This window comes from Rana temporaria, chromosome 10 (assembly GCF_905171775.1).
Source record: "Rana temporaria chromosome 10, aRanTem1.1, whole genome shotgun sequence".
Lineage (NCBI taxonomy): Eukaryota > Metazoa > Chordata > Amphibia > Anura > Ranidae > Rana > Rana temporaria.
In genome coordinates, this window is record NC_053498.1 from 149,499,067 (window position 1) to 149,515,125 (window position 16,059).

At 46.3% G+C, this 16,059-nt stretch overlaps 1 protein-coding gene across 5 annotated transcripts in view; it reads left to right on the top strand.

The window, feature by feature from the left end:
• Nucleotides 1-16,059, top strand: part of CHD5 (chromodomain helicase DNA binding protein 5) — a 201,553-nt gene that overhangs the window by 110,568 nt on the left and 74,926 nt on the right. For all 5 annotated transcript variants that reach the window (XM_040326540.1, XM_040326536.1, XM_040326537.1 and 2 more), the window contains exons 12-15: nt 6,569-6,700; nt 9,667-9,769; nt 10,377-10,568; nt 15,079-15,279. In XM_040326540.1, the coding sequence (XP_040182474.1) occupies nt 6,569-6,700; nt 9,667-9,769; nt 10,377-10,568; nt 15,079-15,279 (628 nt within the window). The remainder of the gene's footprint in view (nt 1-6,568; nt 6,701-9,666; nt 9,770-10,376; nt 10,569-15,078; nt 15,280-16,059) is intronic.

Sequence of the window (16,059 nt, forward strand, 5' to 3'; positions counted from 1 at the left end):
CACGAACGTACGTCCGGCCGGTGCATTATTTTTACGTCGTTTCTGTAAGGCTTTTTTCGGCGTATAGTTACCCCTGCTCTATGAGGCGTATCCTATGTTAAGTATGGACGTCGTTCCCGCGTCGAATTTTGAAAATGTTACGTTGTTCGCGAATAGGGCTTTGCGTAGAATGACGTTCACGTCGTAAGCATTGGCTTGTTGCGGGTTAATTTCGAGCATGCGCACTGGGATACCCCCACGGACGGCGCATGCGCCGTTCAGAAAAAAACGTCATTTACGTCGGGTCAAGACGTATTACGATAAAACACGCCCCCATCTCATCTCATTTGAATTGCGCGCGCCCTTATGCCGACACAGTTACACTATGCCGCCGTAACTTACGGCGCTAATTCTTTGAGAATACGGGAAATACGATGTAAGTTACGGCGGCGTAGTGTTTCTGAGATACGCCGGCCGTAAAGAAGCGCCGCGCTTCGTGGATCTGGCCCATAATTTCTAAATGAAAAAGCGGTGTCGCCCACCTGGCTGCGCTGTCTGTCAGTCCGAGTACAAAACCTTTTCCTGTTCCTGTTTCTAGCAAATTTTTTATTTTCATTTTTTTTAAACCAGTGATAAAGTTGCTTTTGAAATCTGAAATGCTTCCATGTTTTATCCTGCTACAAAAAAACCAGCATCCCATCTCCGCATTAATACACATAGATGAGTTTGCAAGAGGTTTCCAAGGCTCCCGGGGATGACATCACTAATCTGGTGACTGCGCCAGGCCGTCCACGTAGCAGCCATCAGATGGTTGAGGCGGCTCGAGCACTTATCATAATGGCTTTTCGTGTTCCCATTTTCAAATGGTACATTTGGGTTACAATATCTCTCGGCTCGAATTGCATGTGTGCTCAGAATGATAACTCCCCCGCCCACCCGCGCGTCCGTCCGCCCGTCCTGCCTGCCTTCCCCGGGTTTTAAACTGATTAGCTCATCTCTGTATTGCAAGCCGGATGAATCCGTAAATACTCATTTAAAAGGGAAACGGGAAGTATAATATGTTTTTACTGAGCACACATTTTTTATTTTTTTTAGCTATTTCTACAGCGATTATCCGTCCCGACATTTTAAACCTCTAAAGGTAAAAAAAGCACAATCTAGGTCCTAGGCCGCCCACCTCCGGGGCAGCGTGATCCCTTTTTGGGGCTCGGGGGGAGGGTGGGACGGGAGTTCCAGCCATCTCAGCATGCTGTATCTGTACTTACTCTCTGATGCTATTATGGATTTGGTAATTTAATGTTTTTTTTTGCTCTGGTCTTTATTTGCTTTTCTTTGTATCATTACAAATTTTCAATAAAAACTATTTGGTTCTCTCTGCCGGTGTCAGTACAGCTGTGTTCAGTTCTTTGCAGGTACACGCCTTAACCACTTAAGAACCCGGACCATTATGCAGGTAAAAGACCTGGCCAGTTTTTTGCGATTCGGCACTGCGTCGCTTTTACTGACAATTGCTCGGTCGTGCGACGTGGCTCCTAAACAAAATTGGCGTCCTTTTTTTTTACCGCAAATAGAGCTTTCTTTTCTAGTGTATTTTGTGCGTGTACTCGAGAGAGGAGCCGGACTGCAGGAGTTGGGAGTAGGCAGGCCTCCCCCAGAGGCAATCTGCCACCTTTCTCCATGCCCCGGGTGGCAATGGTGGGTGTGTGAGGGGGTCCTCCCACACAGCCCGCCCTACCTGCTCCGCTTTGAAGCCCAACGGGCTGGCTATCTTGTTTACATTTTGCTGTCAACAGGGGGAAAACCCTCCCGAAAGCAGGGGTGACGCATCGTTGTTAGGAAGCCAGTTGGGTGCTGGCTCCTTAACAACCAATGACTCGTCCCTGCAGCTGACAGCAGAAATGAGTGGCAGTAGTAAAAACACACATTCTAAATGTATCCAAATCGCACCACTTCGCACTGCAGCCGCACTACAAAATCGCATTGAAAATAAGTTTTAAACTGCACTGGTGTGAACCCCGGGTAAGGGGCGGTTCACACTGCTGCGTGGTGCACAATCGCATGTGATTCACACTGCAGTGCAAATCACACGCGATGTCTGTGCAATGCGATTTCAGCCATACAGATAGTATGGCTGAAATTGCATCGCATTCGGACTAAACTCGCACAAGACCCCTTTTTTTTGGTCCGCACCAGAATCGGATCGCATGGGTGTTCACACCTATGCGATCCAATTCATGTCCGAACTGACAGTTCGCAGGGCGATATGCGAGCTGAAATGGTTGGGTGTCATTAACAATGTATTGACACTCCCCAGCAGTTTGCGTATGGTGGTGTGAACTGCCGTGCGATGCGGAAACCCCCCAGTGGATTGCCAGGGTTCCGCACCAATGTGAACCCAGCATCAATCGGTTCAACCACTGGCCACATGTAGAGATATTTGGCCATTCTCTGCTGAACCGGCTTGATCTTTGATCCATGTATGGCCATCGTAAGTGACCCACGGCAGCCATTCACATTTCACCTCAATAAAAGGAAGTCGCAGTCTGCTTGTCGCAGCACCTTTTCATTTTGCCTTATTATAATATTTATATTTTGGGTTGAAAAAAAAATCGTTTAAACTTTTTGTGTAATCGCAGGAAGCTATAAAAAATGCAAGTGCCGGATTATTTTCATTCATATTCATTGAAATCGCTTTGGGATTTTACATCTGCGCTCGTCACCATGGCAACGCGCCGTTCCAGAAAATTAATGTTGTGACTACTAGGAGCCCGAGTGACAGGATTAAAAAAATAAAATCTCTTAAACATTGTAATGTAATAATGTTAAACACCTGATTAAAATCCGAGATCGGGGACTGCAATTAAGAGACTAAGATATATGCGTTCCGTCTGCGGGAGCCCCGGAAACGAGGAATTCTATTTTAGAGTCTGATTATTAAAAAAAAATTATATATATATATATATAATATATATATATTTATATTCTTTATTATCCGATTCTGAAATAGAATTCCTAATTTTTTAAATAAAAAAAATAAAATAAATATATATATATATATATATATATATATATATATATATATATATAATATATAATATAATTGATAATCAGATACATTTTATATATGTGTGTGTATGTATATATATATATATTTATATTTATATTTTTTTTATAATCCGATTCTAAAATAGAATTCCTCTATATCTATATATATATATATATATATATATATATATATATATATATATATATATATATATATATATATATATATATATAATTTTATTATCATATATATAATTAAAAAAATTAGGAATTCTATTTTAGAATCTGACAATAAATAAATTATATATATATATATATATATATATATATATATATATACTGGGCCATATTCTCGTATATTTTAGGCGGGCGGCGCGTAAGCCATTTACACTACGCCACCCCAACCTACAGGAGCAAGTGCCGTATTCCTCAAACACTTGCTCCGTAGTTTGGGGCGGCGTAGTGTAATTGGCCCGGCGTATCCCCGCGTAAATCCAAGGGGGCGGCTTGTATTTAAATTAAGCGCGCCCCCGATTTGAACGAACTGCGCATGCGCCGGGCTTAAAATACTGCTCCAGTTCTCGGCGTAAAACGTCAATGACGCCGACGTGTGCGTCATTGACGTAAAGTCGTATTCAAGAACGACTTAGTAAAACGACGTACCCGACGGGAAAACACGACGCGGACCCGACGCCATACTTAACATGGCCTACGTGGGACTGGCGTAAGGTTACCCCTCATATAGCAGGGGTAACCTTATGCCTAAGCAAACGACGTAAGCGATGGTTACGCGACGCGATTTCGTTCGTGAATCGGCGTATCAGGCTCATTTGCATAAACAAATGAGACCTGAACGTAAACGCCACCTAGCGGCCGGCGGAGAATTACATTTAGGATCCGACAGTGTAAGTGACTTACACTAGTCGGATCCTAGCCTAAATCCGGCGTATCTTGTTTTGTGAATACAAAACAATGATACGCCGGCGGGAATTTCGAATTACGCCGGTGTATCAGTAGATACACCGGCGTAACTTGTTTAAGAATATGGCCCACTATATATATATATATATATATATATATATATATATATATATATATATATATATATATATATATATATATATATATATATAGTATATATTATTTTTTTAATAATCGGATTCTAAAATAGAATTCCTAATTTTCAGGGCTCCCTCAGACCGAATACAAGTATTATGTATTAAAGAGATTGTAAACCTAAAATTGTTTGTTTATTTTTTTTTATTTACATTTTTAAAACAAACATGTTATAATTTAATCATAATTAATATATATATATATATATATATATATATGTATAGTTAAATTATTATGATTAAATTACTTGTTTGTTTTAAAAAAAAATGTAAATAAATAAAAATGTTAGGTTTACAATCTCTTTAAAACATAATACTTGTATTAAGGGGCTTCCAATCTATTTTTGCATATTTTGATCTAAGATTTCTTTTCCATCCTATAAACCCGACTTTTCATCCCTTCATTTCATCTTGTGAAGTCAGAAGGTCGTGCCCGACGCCACCGCTAATCCATTTCCTCCGATGTCCATCTCTCCTCTGCAGTTTGCATATTACCATGGCGGTGTACAGCGCTGTCATTGATTTATGTAATACCTGGTTTTATATTTGATGTATTGCTATTGGAAGGGCGACGTTCAGAAATCTGTGAGATAAATAGGAAGTGACTCTCAGGATGGAGTTGTACGTTTTGGAATGTTAATACCTGAAAATATTTTATATTACAGCTGAAATGTGGGCAAAACAGTCAAATACACAATATTACCAAAAGTATTGGGACGCATGACCTTTAATGACCCCCCAGTCTTAGTCTGGAGGGTTCAATATTGAGTTGGCCCCGCCCTTTGCAGCTATAACACCTTCACCTCTTCTGGGAAAGGCTGTCCACAAGGTTTAGGAGGGTGTCTATGGGAATGTTTGACCATTCGTCCAGAAGAGCAATTGTGAGGTCAGGCACTGATGTTGAATGGGAAGGCCTGGCTCACAGTCTCCGGGGGGTGGGGGGGGGGCAAGCCACGGCTCAGTGTCTGAGCAGCGGTTCGGCTCGGATGCCCCCATTGCTTGCTGTGGGGGCACTCGGCAGAAGGGAGGGGCCAGGAGTTGCACCGATGGACCCGAGAAGAGGAATTCGGGCTGCTCTGTACAAAACCATTACAGACCAGGTAAGTATACATTTTTAATTATTTTTGAACAAAAAAAAGAGACTTTAGAGCCGCTTTAACCACTTAAGACCCAGACCATTTTGCAGGTAAAGGACCTGGCCAGTTTTTGCGATTCGGCACTGCGTCGCTTTAACTGACAATTGCGCGGTCGTGCGACGTGGCTCCCAAACAAAAGTGGCGTCCTTTTTCCCCCACAAATAGAGCTTTCTTTTGGTGGTATTTGATCACCCCTGTGGTTTTTATTTTTTTGCGCTATAAACAAAAATAGAGCGACAATTTAAAAAAAATATATATATTTTTTACTTTTTGCTGTAATAACTATCCCCCAAAAAAATATATAAAAAAAATGTTTTTCCTCAGTTTAGGCCGATACGTATTCTTCTACATATTTTTGGTAAAAAAAAACGCAATAAGCGTTTATTGATTGGTTTGCACAAAAGTTATAGCGTCTACAAAATAGGGGATAGTTTTATGGCATTTTTATTAATATTTTTTTTTTTTTACTAGTAATGGCGGCGATCAACAATTTTTTTCATGACTGCGGCATTATGGCGGACACTTTTGACACATTTTTGGGACCATTGTAATTTTCACAGTGAAAAGTGCTAAAAAAATGCACTGATTACTGTGAAAATGACATTGGCAGTGAAGGGGTTAACCACTTAAGTGTGCCCTAAGGAAGTGATTCTTACTGAAGGGGGGACGTGGCTGTAGGCGTGACGTCACTGATCGTCGTTTCCTATTTCAGGGAACAGACGATCAGTGTCACTGCCACACAGAAGAACAGGAAGAGGTTTGTTTACACTCACCTCTCCCTGTTCTTCAGCTCCTGTGACCCGATCGTGGGACACTGGCGGCGATCGGGTCCCGCGGACGCGGTCTCGGAGCTTCGGACCCGGTCACGTGCCACCCACGGCTGGGCTCTTAAAGGCGACGTACCTGTATGTGCCTGTGCCCAGCCGTGCCATTATGGCGACGTATATGATCGGTAGGGGGTCCTTAAGTGGTTAAGGTGGCCCCGGCCAGAATTGCTAGGGGGGGGGGGGGGGGTTGATTTTCAAAGGCATTCCTCAACAAAATAAAAAATGGAGACATGGATGGGTGGGGGAGTTGGCTTTGAAATTAAAAAATGAATTAAATTGTGTTTTTGGTTTGTGGTGCTCAGATGCAGTGAAGATCCACTTTAAGTAAACCTTTTCCCCCCGGAGTTGCGCTTTAAACGTTGTTTTGATGAATGTCTCTTTACACTGATGATCGCTGGATCCTGACGAAGGACGTGGAAAGGAAACCTCATTAATTGACCTCCTGGGGGTGTTTTTTTGTTTGCAGTCTCGACAAGAAAGGAGACATCCATTATCTGCTTAAGTGGAAGGACTTGCCCTACGACCAGTGCACCTGGGAGATTGATGACATCGACATTCCAGACTACGAGAACCTCAAAGTAGCTTACTGGGACCACAGGTATCGATTGTCTGCGGGGAGAGATAGAGCGCTAAGCACATCGCCACTGTCCCGATTACCTAACAAGTCTGCCCCTTCACCCCATTACTAACAAACAGCTGAATTCTATATTGCAATGTACTGAGGGGGGGACAAGAGGACCTGTAGAAAGGAGACCAAGGAAAGATAAGCCTGTACTGAGAGACATTGGTAGGCTGCCGTCACTGACTGGCCTATAGATCTCTGGCAGGGCTGGTGCAAGGATTTTTGCCAACTCAGGCAAAGGTGCATTTTGCGCCCCCCCCCCCGGCGTTCACGCACAGGGCACAGCACATGAGGGCACAGTGAACATCAGGACATAGCACATCGGGCTACAGCACACCAGGCCACATCAGGGCACAGGTCACAGTACATCAGGGCACACGACATTATGGCACAGCAGTCTGGGGCTCAGGACACATGGCACATCAGGGCACTTGGCACACATCAGGGCATATTGGAGCACATCAGGGCATATTGGAGCACATTGGGGCATATTGGAGCACATTGGGGCATATTGGAGCACATTGGGGCATATCACATTGGGGCATATTGGAGCACATTGGGGCATATCACATTGGGGCATATTGGAGCACAAATCAGGGCATATTGGCACATTTCCCACCTAAACGGATTAATTGTGTGTCTTGGTACTTCTCAGACCTTTGCCTGTTACAGATGATAATTATTGCTTCTTGCTCTTTTTGCTGGCTCACCTGGTGTCAAGGACCAGTTTGGGCTGGTTTACACTTGCTTCAAAACAAGGCTTCGGACAGGCTTTGTTAAAGCTCTCTGAACGCCAGTCAAAGCTCCTGTCACTAAATAAAATGGTTAGCTTACTGTCCTGTTTACACCTGCTTTTGCTTGGTGCTTCAGGGCTTCAATGAGCCTTTGGTGGGGCTTTGGTGGAGCCTCAATGGGTTTTCAATGAGCCTTTGGTGGGGCTTCGGTGAGGCTTTGTGGGGCTTCAGTGAGGCTTTGTGGGGATTTAATGAGGCTTTGGTGGGGCTGTGATGAGGCTTTGCTTCAATGAGGCTTTGGTGGAGCTTTCATGGGTCTTCAATGAGTCTTTTAATGGGGCTTCGGTGAGGCTTTGGTAGAGCTTTGATGAGGCTTTGGTAGAGCTATGATGAGGCTTTGATGAGCCTTTGATGGTGGGGCTTCGATGCGGCTTCGGTGAGGCTTTGGTGGAACTTCAAAGAGCCTTTGGTGGTGGGGCTTTGACGAGCCTTTGGTGGGGCTTTGACGAGTCTTTGGTGGAGCTTTGACGAGCCTTTGGTGGGGCTTTGACGAGCCTTTGGTGGAGCTTTGACGAGCCTTTGGTGGAGCTTTGACGAGCCTTTGGTGGAGCTTTGACGAGCCTTTGGTGGAGCTTTGACGAGCCTTTGTTGGAGCTTTGACGGGCCTCTGGTGGACCTTTGATGGGCCTCTGGTGGAGCTTTGATGAGCCTTTGATGGTGGGTCTTCGATGCGGCTTCGGTGGAGCTTCAAAAAGCCTTTGGTGGTGAGGCTTTGATGAGACTTTGGGGCTTTGATGAGCCTTTGGTGGGGCTTTGACGAGCCTTTGCTGGGGCTTTGACGAGCCTTTGCTGGGGCTTTGACGAGCCTTTGCTGGGGCTTTGACGAGCCTTTGCTGGGGCTTTGACGAGCCTTTGGTGGAGCTTTGACGAGCCTTTGCTGGGGCTTTGACGAGCCTTTGGTGGAGCTTTGACGAGCCTTTGGTGGAGCTTTGACGAGCCTTTGGTGGAGCTTTGACGAGCCTTTGGTGGAGCTTTGATGGGCCTTTGGTGGAGCTTTGATGGGCCTTTGGTGGAGCTTTGATGGGCCTCTGGTGGAGCTTTGATGGGCCTCTGGTGGAGCTTTGATGGTGGGTCTTCGATGCGGCTTCGGTGGAGCTTCAAAAAGCCTTTGGTGGTGAGGCTTTGATGAGACTTTGGGGCTTTGACGAGCCTTTGGTGGGGCTTTGACGAGCCTTTGGTGGGGCTTTGACGAGCCTTTGGTGGGGCTTTGACGAGCCTTTGGTGGGGCTTTGACGAGCCTTTGGTGGGGCTTTGACGAGCCTTTGGTGGGGCTTTGACGAGCCTTTGGTGGGGCTTTGATGAGCCTTTGGTGGGGCTTCGGTTGGGCTTCAAGTGAGCTTTGCCATAGACTTCTTTGAAGGCTTTAAAGACGCTTTGAAGCACCACTAAAGCTACATGGGGGTATAATTATTGAAGCGAAACTGAAAGCGGATGTGCCACTAAAACAATATATTAAAAGCTAGCAGCTACAAATACTGCAGCTGCTGACTTTTAATATAAGGACACTTACCTGTCCTGGAGTCCAGCGGTGATCGCAGCAGAGGATGAGCCGATCGCTCGTCACCCTGCTGCTCCCCCCTCCATCCACGGTGAGGGAACCAGGAAGTGAAGCGCTGCGGCTTCACTGCCCGGTTCCCTACGGCGCATGCGCGAGTCGCGCTGCGCCCGCCGATTGGCTCACACGCTGTGTGCTGGGAGCCGAGTGTTCCCAGCACACAACGGGCGACAGACGGGATGTGACGGAATGCCCGTCTTTCGCCCGTAGCGTGTGGCCGGAAGTGGGTGCAAATACCTGTCTTTAGACAGGTGTCTGCACCCCCCTCCCCCCTGAAAGGTGTCAAATGTGACACCGGAGGGGGGGAGGGTTCCGATCAGCGGGACTCCACTTTAGGGTGGAGGACCGCTTGAAGCAGAACAAAAGCACGGTGTAAACAGGACAGTAAGCTAACCATTTGATTTTAGTGACAGGAGCTTTGACTGGCGTTCAGAGAGCTTTAACAAAGCCTGTCCGAAGCCTTGTTTTGAAGCAAGTGTAAACCAGCAGTTCATGTGTGTTGAAGCCGAAGCGAGTGTGAAGGAGCCCTTGGTGTCGTGTGATTTGGATTCTGCAGAAGGTCACAAGCGTCTGTCATGCATTATCTGTTGCAGGGAGTTGATGTTGGGAGAAGAAGTGAGAACTCCGGCCAAAGTTCGGAACATCAGAAAACTGAAGGACGAAAAAGACAAACCTCCGCTGACACCTATAGTTGACGTAAGTGATAAGGACCCTTGTGAATACAGTGCCTGCGCTAAGACCCATAATATTTGTTACCCGGGACAGTGCAATCGGCCTAATACCGTTGCAATTTCGCGGCAATTCAGACGGTATAGTGCCGCTAAAAATAGCAGCGCTGTACCGCCACCGCACATCCCGCCCCAGTGTGAAAGGGGCCTTAAGATCAAATGCACATATTCGCCAGCCCACCACAGATTGTCAATTACATCCAAATCTTTATTGAACAATGATCACATCACAGAAGACATAGTGCAACGTTTTGGAGCCGTGCAGGATCCCTTCGTCAGGCATGTGAGGACCTACCTGACGAAGTGGTCCTGCGTGGCTCCGAAACGCTGCACTATGTCTTCTGTGACGTGGTCAGTCTTCAATAAAGATTTAGACGTAACTGGCGATCCGTGGTATCCTGGCGATTTTATATGCATTTGATCTGTGATGTTTCCAGTTCCAACTGGTTGTTGCTGCAGAACCCGCTACTCCCAACGCCTTATCCAGGAAAGCGTGCGCTGGGAATATCGATCCTACAATGTTGTCCTGAAGAAGTTCGTCTGATCTGTAGCACAGGTACATTTCTTTGTTTCAGCCCACAGTGAAGTTTGACAAACAGCCGTGGTACATCAACACCACCGGTGGCACTTTGCACCCATACCAACTGGAGGGACTCAACTGGCTGAGGTTTTCCTGGGCGCAGGGGACAGACACGATCCTCGCAGATGAGATGGGACTAGGGAAGACCGTTCAGACGATCGTGTTCCTCTATTCTCTCTACAAAGAGGTAAGCTGGTACATGACTCATGGGCTGCAAAAAAAACAAGACAAAGGGCCCCGGATACACTCTTCTGTATTTCACTTAGACCTCATCGAGTTCCAGGGAGATTGGGACCATAGCAGCGGCCTGTCCATCCATTTGGGGAGGCGCACGGGCGCCGTCCCCCTGATCGACATACAGGCGCTGGACTATGCATTCCAATGGCGGTGGGGTGTGTTTTTTTTTTTAAGCACGTGGTCCGAGCCAGAGGCTCTAATAGGCTTCAAAAAAGGGTGGGCTCGGGGCGCAGAGCACTGCACCTCCCGAACTCACCCAGTTGTGTGACAATAGCGAATGAACATTTGCTATTACCACACTGATCCTCCTCCCAGCCAATCAGTCTTGAGACCCTTCGCACAATTGGCTGAAAGGATAGGCAATGCTATTGGATGCCTAGGAAGGAGGAGTTGCACAGCAGAAGCCGCCGCGATGCAGAGAGGACACAGGAGCCGCTGCCCGCCACCCATAGGATCCTGCCCGCAACCCATGGGGTAAGTGTAGGGGCGGGGGGGTGCCGCCACTGGTCTATAAGCAAACATACAGTATGGCCCAGATTCACAGAGAGCAAGGCGCACGTTACGCCGCCGTAGAGCACACACTGTACGCCACACCAACGCAGCGCAGAGAGGCAAGCATTGCATTCAGCAAGCCAGTGCTCCCAACGCTGCGCCAGCGTGGCGTGGGTTTCGAAGGGGCACGCCGCCGTAGGTGAAAGTGGGCGTGACCCAATGAAAATGAGGCGTGACCCCCATGCAAATGATTGGCCCGAGCACCAGACAGGTACGTATCACGAACTGCGTATGCGCCGTGACGTGGACGCATGCACAGCACCCCCCTTGCGCCTGCTCACAACCACGCCGGCACAACTACCTAAGCTACGCCGGATCACTCCGTACGCCATGAACATAACGTACACCCAGCCAGACACACGTCCAACACACAATACGCCGGCTTGTGTTCCTGGGTGCAGACCTTTGCATGTCTGTTGCCGGGTTGCACCTCCTTTATGGGGAATAACTTTACGCCGGACGTACAACTTGCGCGCATCTCGCGTACCATGCGCCGGGCACACGCAGGTTCGTGAATCGGCGTATTTCCCTCATTTGCATGTTTGAATCGCTAATCAATGGGAGCGGCACCATGCGCCCAGCTCATAATGGGCGCCCACCCTACGCCGGCGTGTGCAAGCTACGTCGGCGGGGTGTAGACTGTTTTTAGGCGCATGTTGGTTCGTGGGTCTGACGCACACATACGCCGGCGCACATTTGCACTTACATCGGCGTAACGTGTTATACGTCGGCGTAAGTGCTTTGTGAATCTGCACCAATGTGTATGCACATTGTGCAAATATACAAAAAAAAATATTGGTTCTAAAAAATGCATAAATTAAACAAACAAACCCCTATAATGTAACAAATCATTGACAAACAAAGTGCAAGTGCTCACCACCAATGGCTCCTCAGCTTATATCAATATACGTCTAAACATTATATTCCAGTATCCAAATGGATAAATAAATATATAAAAATGTGAAAAAAAACAGGTGAAAATGAAACAGAGGAAACAAGGAAAGAAAAACAATCCCCTTTCCTATTCCTCTATTATGTTGAATAGTCCCAGTGAGTGATCCAGAAAAAAAAAAAAACTTCACATTCCTTATGTGTGAATGTTTTCACCACTTCCGTGATTGTCCCCCCCACCTTCTGCAATGGCCCCTCACCAGATACAACTTTATTTATGCCTTCGGCTCATTAATCTGGATAACCAATCCTATACGATCAATCAAACTGCTGCTTTCCCCCAGGCGCGCAAATTACTGTGGCTTCTTTTCTTCTGTATAAGCTCACAAGAAATAGATAGCCAATCATAGTGTAGTAAATAAAATGTATTTGATTTGATTAAAAACAGAAAGACTATCGCACTCACATGTTCCTGTGCCTTTATGCCGGCACCCAGCTTCTCCAGCCGTGTATAAAGTGCGTGTGCCCCCTGCTCCTTCCTCCAACGACGTACCCTGCGGGCCTTTCTTTCGATTGGCAGCGTGTCGCGTGATACCTCTCCCAGCAGCCTCCACGCGTTTCGCAAAAATATTTTGCGTCATCAGGAAGCTTGAAGGATTTGTTACATTACAGGGGTTTTGTTTGTTTAATTTATGCGTTTTTTAGAACCAATAATATTTTTGTATATTTGCACAGGCCGAAACCTGTACTTGGCGCCTATGGGTGCCGAATACAGGACTCGGTAGCGCGCCCTCAGGCTGCATTCACACCTAGGCGACAAAAAGCCTGAAGCACGACGCCCGTGCCGCTGGAGGGGAGAATTACTATTGATGTCTATGAGATGGTTCACATCTCATAAACGCCGTACGCCTGCCGCCTGAAAACAAGTCCCGGATCCTTTTTTTCAGGCGGCATTGGCGTTCGGCCATAGACATCAAAGTAAATTCTTTGTGAAAACGAAACAAAAAAAGTAAACTAATCGCGGCAAAATACGCCGCGTACGCGGCGTTACAATGTGAATGGAGCCTCAAGGTAACCCCCCGTGGGAGAGCGCTTCCCAGAGGGGGTTATCTGAGGAGGGGAGGAGCCGAGAGAGCCGCCGTGGGACCCCAGAAAACGCCGTTCGGGGGCCACTCTGTGCAAAACGAGCCACACAGTGAAGGTAGTTATGAAATGTTTTTGTTATTTAAAAAAAAAAATACAAAAAATTAACCTTTTACAACCCCTTTAAAATCTGCCAAGTTTTATTTTGGTAGCTGTAACTGCTCCAGGTATAGAGTAGCTGGCACTGCAGTGTGCTCCGCAATCTTGTGTTTCTTGGCGGGTACCAAATGACAGCCACAAATGTCAACGGATTTCAGCCAAACTGGTCTTTCTCAGGCCATGAGTGTGGATGAGGAGTCGGCTGCCTCTGCCAGAGCACTAGTCATACAGCCGCATTATAACGCTGGGAGGTAGCAGCACCTACTTTCAAGTATCTGAACTGTTCCAGGCATAACTTTGCATTCATGGATCACACAAGCCCCTGGGGTCCCTTTTTCTCTCTCCATGTTCTGGGCCCTGTTGCAGTCAGACAGTCTGCTACACCCGGCACTTTGCAGGCCTCCAGATGGAGGGGGGGTAAGTTCTCCAACTTTGATGATATCTCCTGATAAATGGGAGGATAGACAGGAATTGTTCAATCGTTCCCAAGTGTGACCATTCCGCGTTCAGCAGATGTGCGCTCCGCTATGTATGGCGGAGGGATAAGGAACCACACCAGAGGGCGTTTCCTGAAACCTTCAATGCCGGGGACGGGTTACTTTGGGGACATTCTGTGGCATAAATATTGTAGTAAAGCTTTATAGAACAGATTGCTGAGCGGAGGAAACCTAGAAAATTACCTTTTTTCCTAAATTCAGTAAACAAATTGTATGTTACATGGCATACTTGGTGGTTTTATACATACACTATGTCACCAAAAGTATTGGGACACCTGCCTTTACACGCACATTAACTTTAACCACTTAACCCCCGGACCATTTTGCTGGTCAAAGACCAGAGCACTTTTTGCGATTTGGCACTGCGTCGCTTTAACTGACAATTGCGCGGTCGTGCGACGTGGCTCCCAAACAAAATTGGCGTCCTTTTTTTCCCACAAATAGAGCTTTCTTTTGGTGGGGTTTGATCACCTCTGCGGTTTTTAGTTTTTGCGCTATAAACAAAAATAGAGCGACAATTTTGAAAAAAAATGAATATTTTTTTACTTTTTGCTATAATAAATATCCCCCAAAATTATATAATACGTATTCTTCTACATATGTTTTGTAAAAAAAAAAACGAATAAGCGTTTATTGATTGGTTTGCGCAAAAGTTATAGCGTTTACAAAATAGGGGGTATTTTTATGGCATTTTTATTAATATATTTTGTTACTAGTAATGACCGCGATCAGCGTTTTTTCTTCGGTACTGCGACATTATGGCGGACACTTTTGACACATTTTTTGGACCATTGGCATTTTTATAGCGATAAGTGCTATAAAAATGCATTGGATTACGATAAAAATGCCACTGGCAGGGAAGGGGTTAACACTAGGGGGCGGGGAAGGGGTTAAGTATGTTCCCTGGGTGTGTTCTAACTGTAGGGGGGGTGGCCTCACTAGGGGAAATGACAGATCGCTGTTCATACATTTCCCAACCGAAAAGCTGAAAGGGGCGTATACTACACCAATCCAGGCTAGAAGGCCAGGGATCCCGGCCCTTCAGCTTCGACCTCATGTTTCTCCGTCCCGATCAGAAGGCTTTCACCTCCACGCCAGCAGGTTCTGCATCTGCCACCGCCATCCCTTTCCACCTCACCGTGTACTAAGGACTGTTAGCATAGCGCCCCCTACTGGCAACTGATAAAAACAGATACTACACTTGATCTCGGCCAAAAGGACTGAGAAGCGATCTTTATTGTTATTTATATACCTAAATTTTCCTTGTGTCTTTTTCAGGGTCACTCTAAAGGTCCGTACCTTGTGAGCGCTCCGTTATCCACCATCATCAACTGGGAGCGAGAATTTGAAATGTGGGCGCCGGAGTTTTATGTGGTGACGTACACTGGCGATAAGGACAGCAGAGCCATTATTCGGGAAAACGAATTCTCCTTTGAGGACAACGCCATCAGAAGTGGGAAGAAAGTGTTCAGAATGAGAGTAAGGACGTGTGTGGTACTACGAGCGTGAATAAAGCATTTAAATATAGAAATTCTTTCCTGCATGATGTCATGTAGGGATCCCACTTTCCAATACATACTGTCCCCTGCCCATTTACTACAAGGTGATAAAGTGCTAGCTACTGCTAGGGTTTCACTAATACCAGTAGTCCCCACCTGCGGCTTCCAGCTGCTTTATTGAAATCTATACAGGGAGATCGGTGCTTGTAACCCCCCCCCCCACACTGCGCACCGATCATCCCTGTGCCCTTCTCTGTGTGCTCCTCGGGGGCCTCCTCCAGTCCTCCGTGCTCCTCGGGCCTTCTCCAGTCCTCCGTGCTCCTCGGGCCTCCTCCAGTCCTCTGTGCTCCTCTGGTCCCCCCCCTGTGCCGGATATGTCAGGATGGAGAGCAGAGGAAGGAGTCAGTAATCTATCATTTACCGACTCCTTCCTTTTCTGAATGCACAATCAGTGATCACTGACGTTGTCCATTTCCTAACTGAGCATCTGTGTCCCCAGTCCCATTCCCTGTCTCAAAGGGGAGATGCCAGGGGTCTGTTTAAACCCCTGATATCTCACCAAAGCGGCCCAAAAAATAATAGTAAAAAAAATTGTAATAAATATTTAAAAGGGATACAATTGTAAAAAAAAAACAAATAAATAAAACGCTGAAACCGTTTTTATTGTTTAAAAAACAACAAACATTTTATATTTGCCTGCTCTGTGTAATGGTTTTGCACATAGCAGCCTGGATCCTCCTTTTCTTGGGTCCCTCATCCA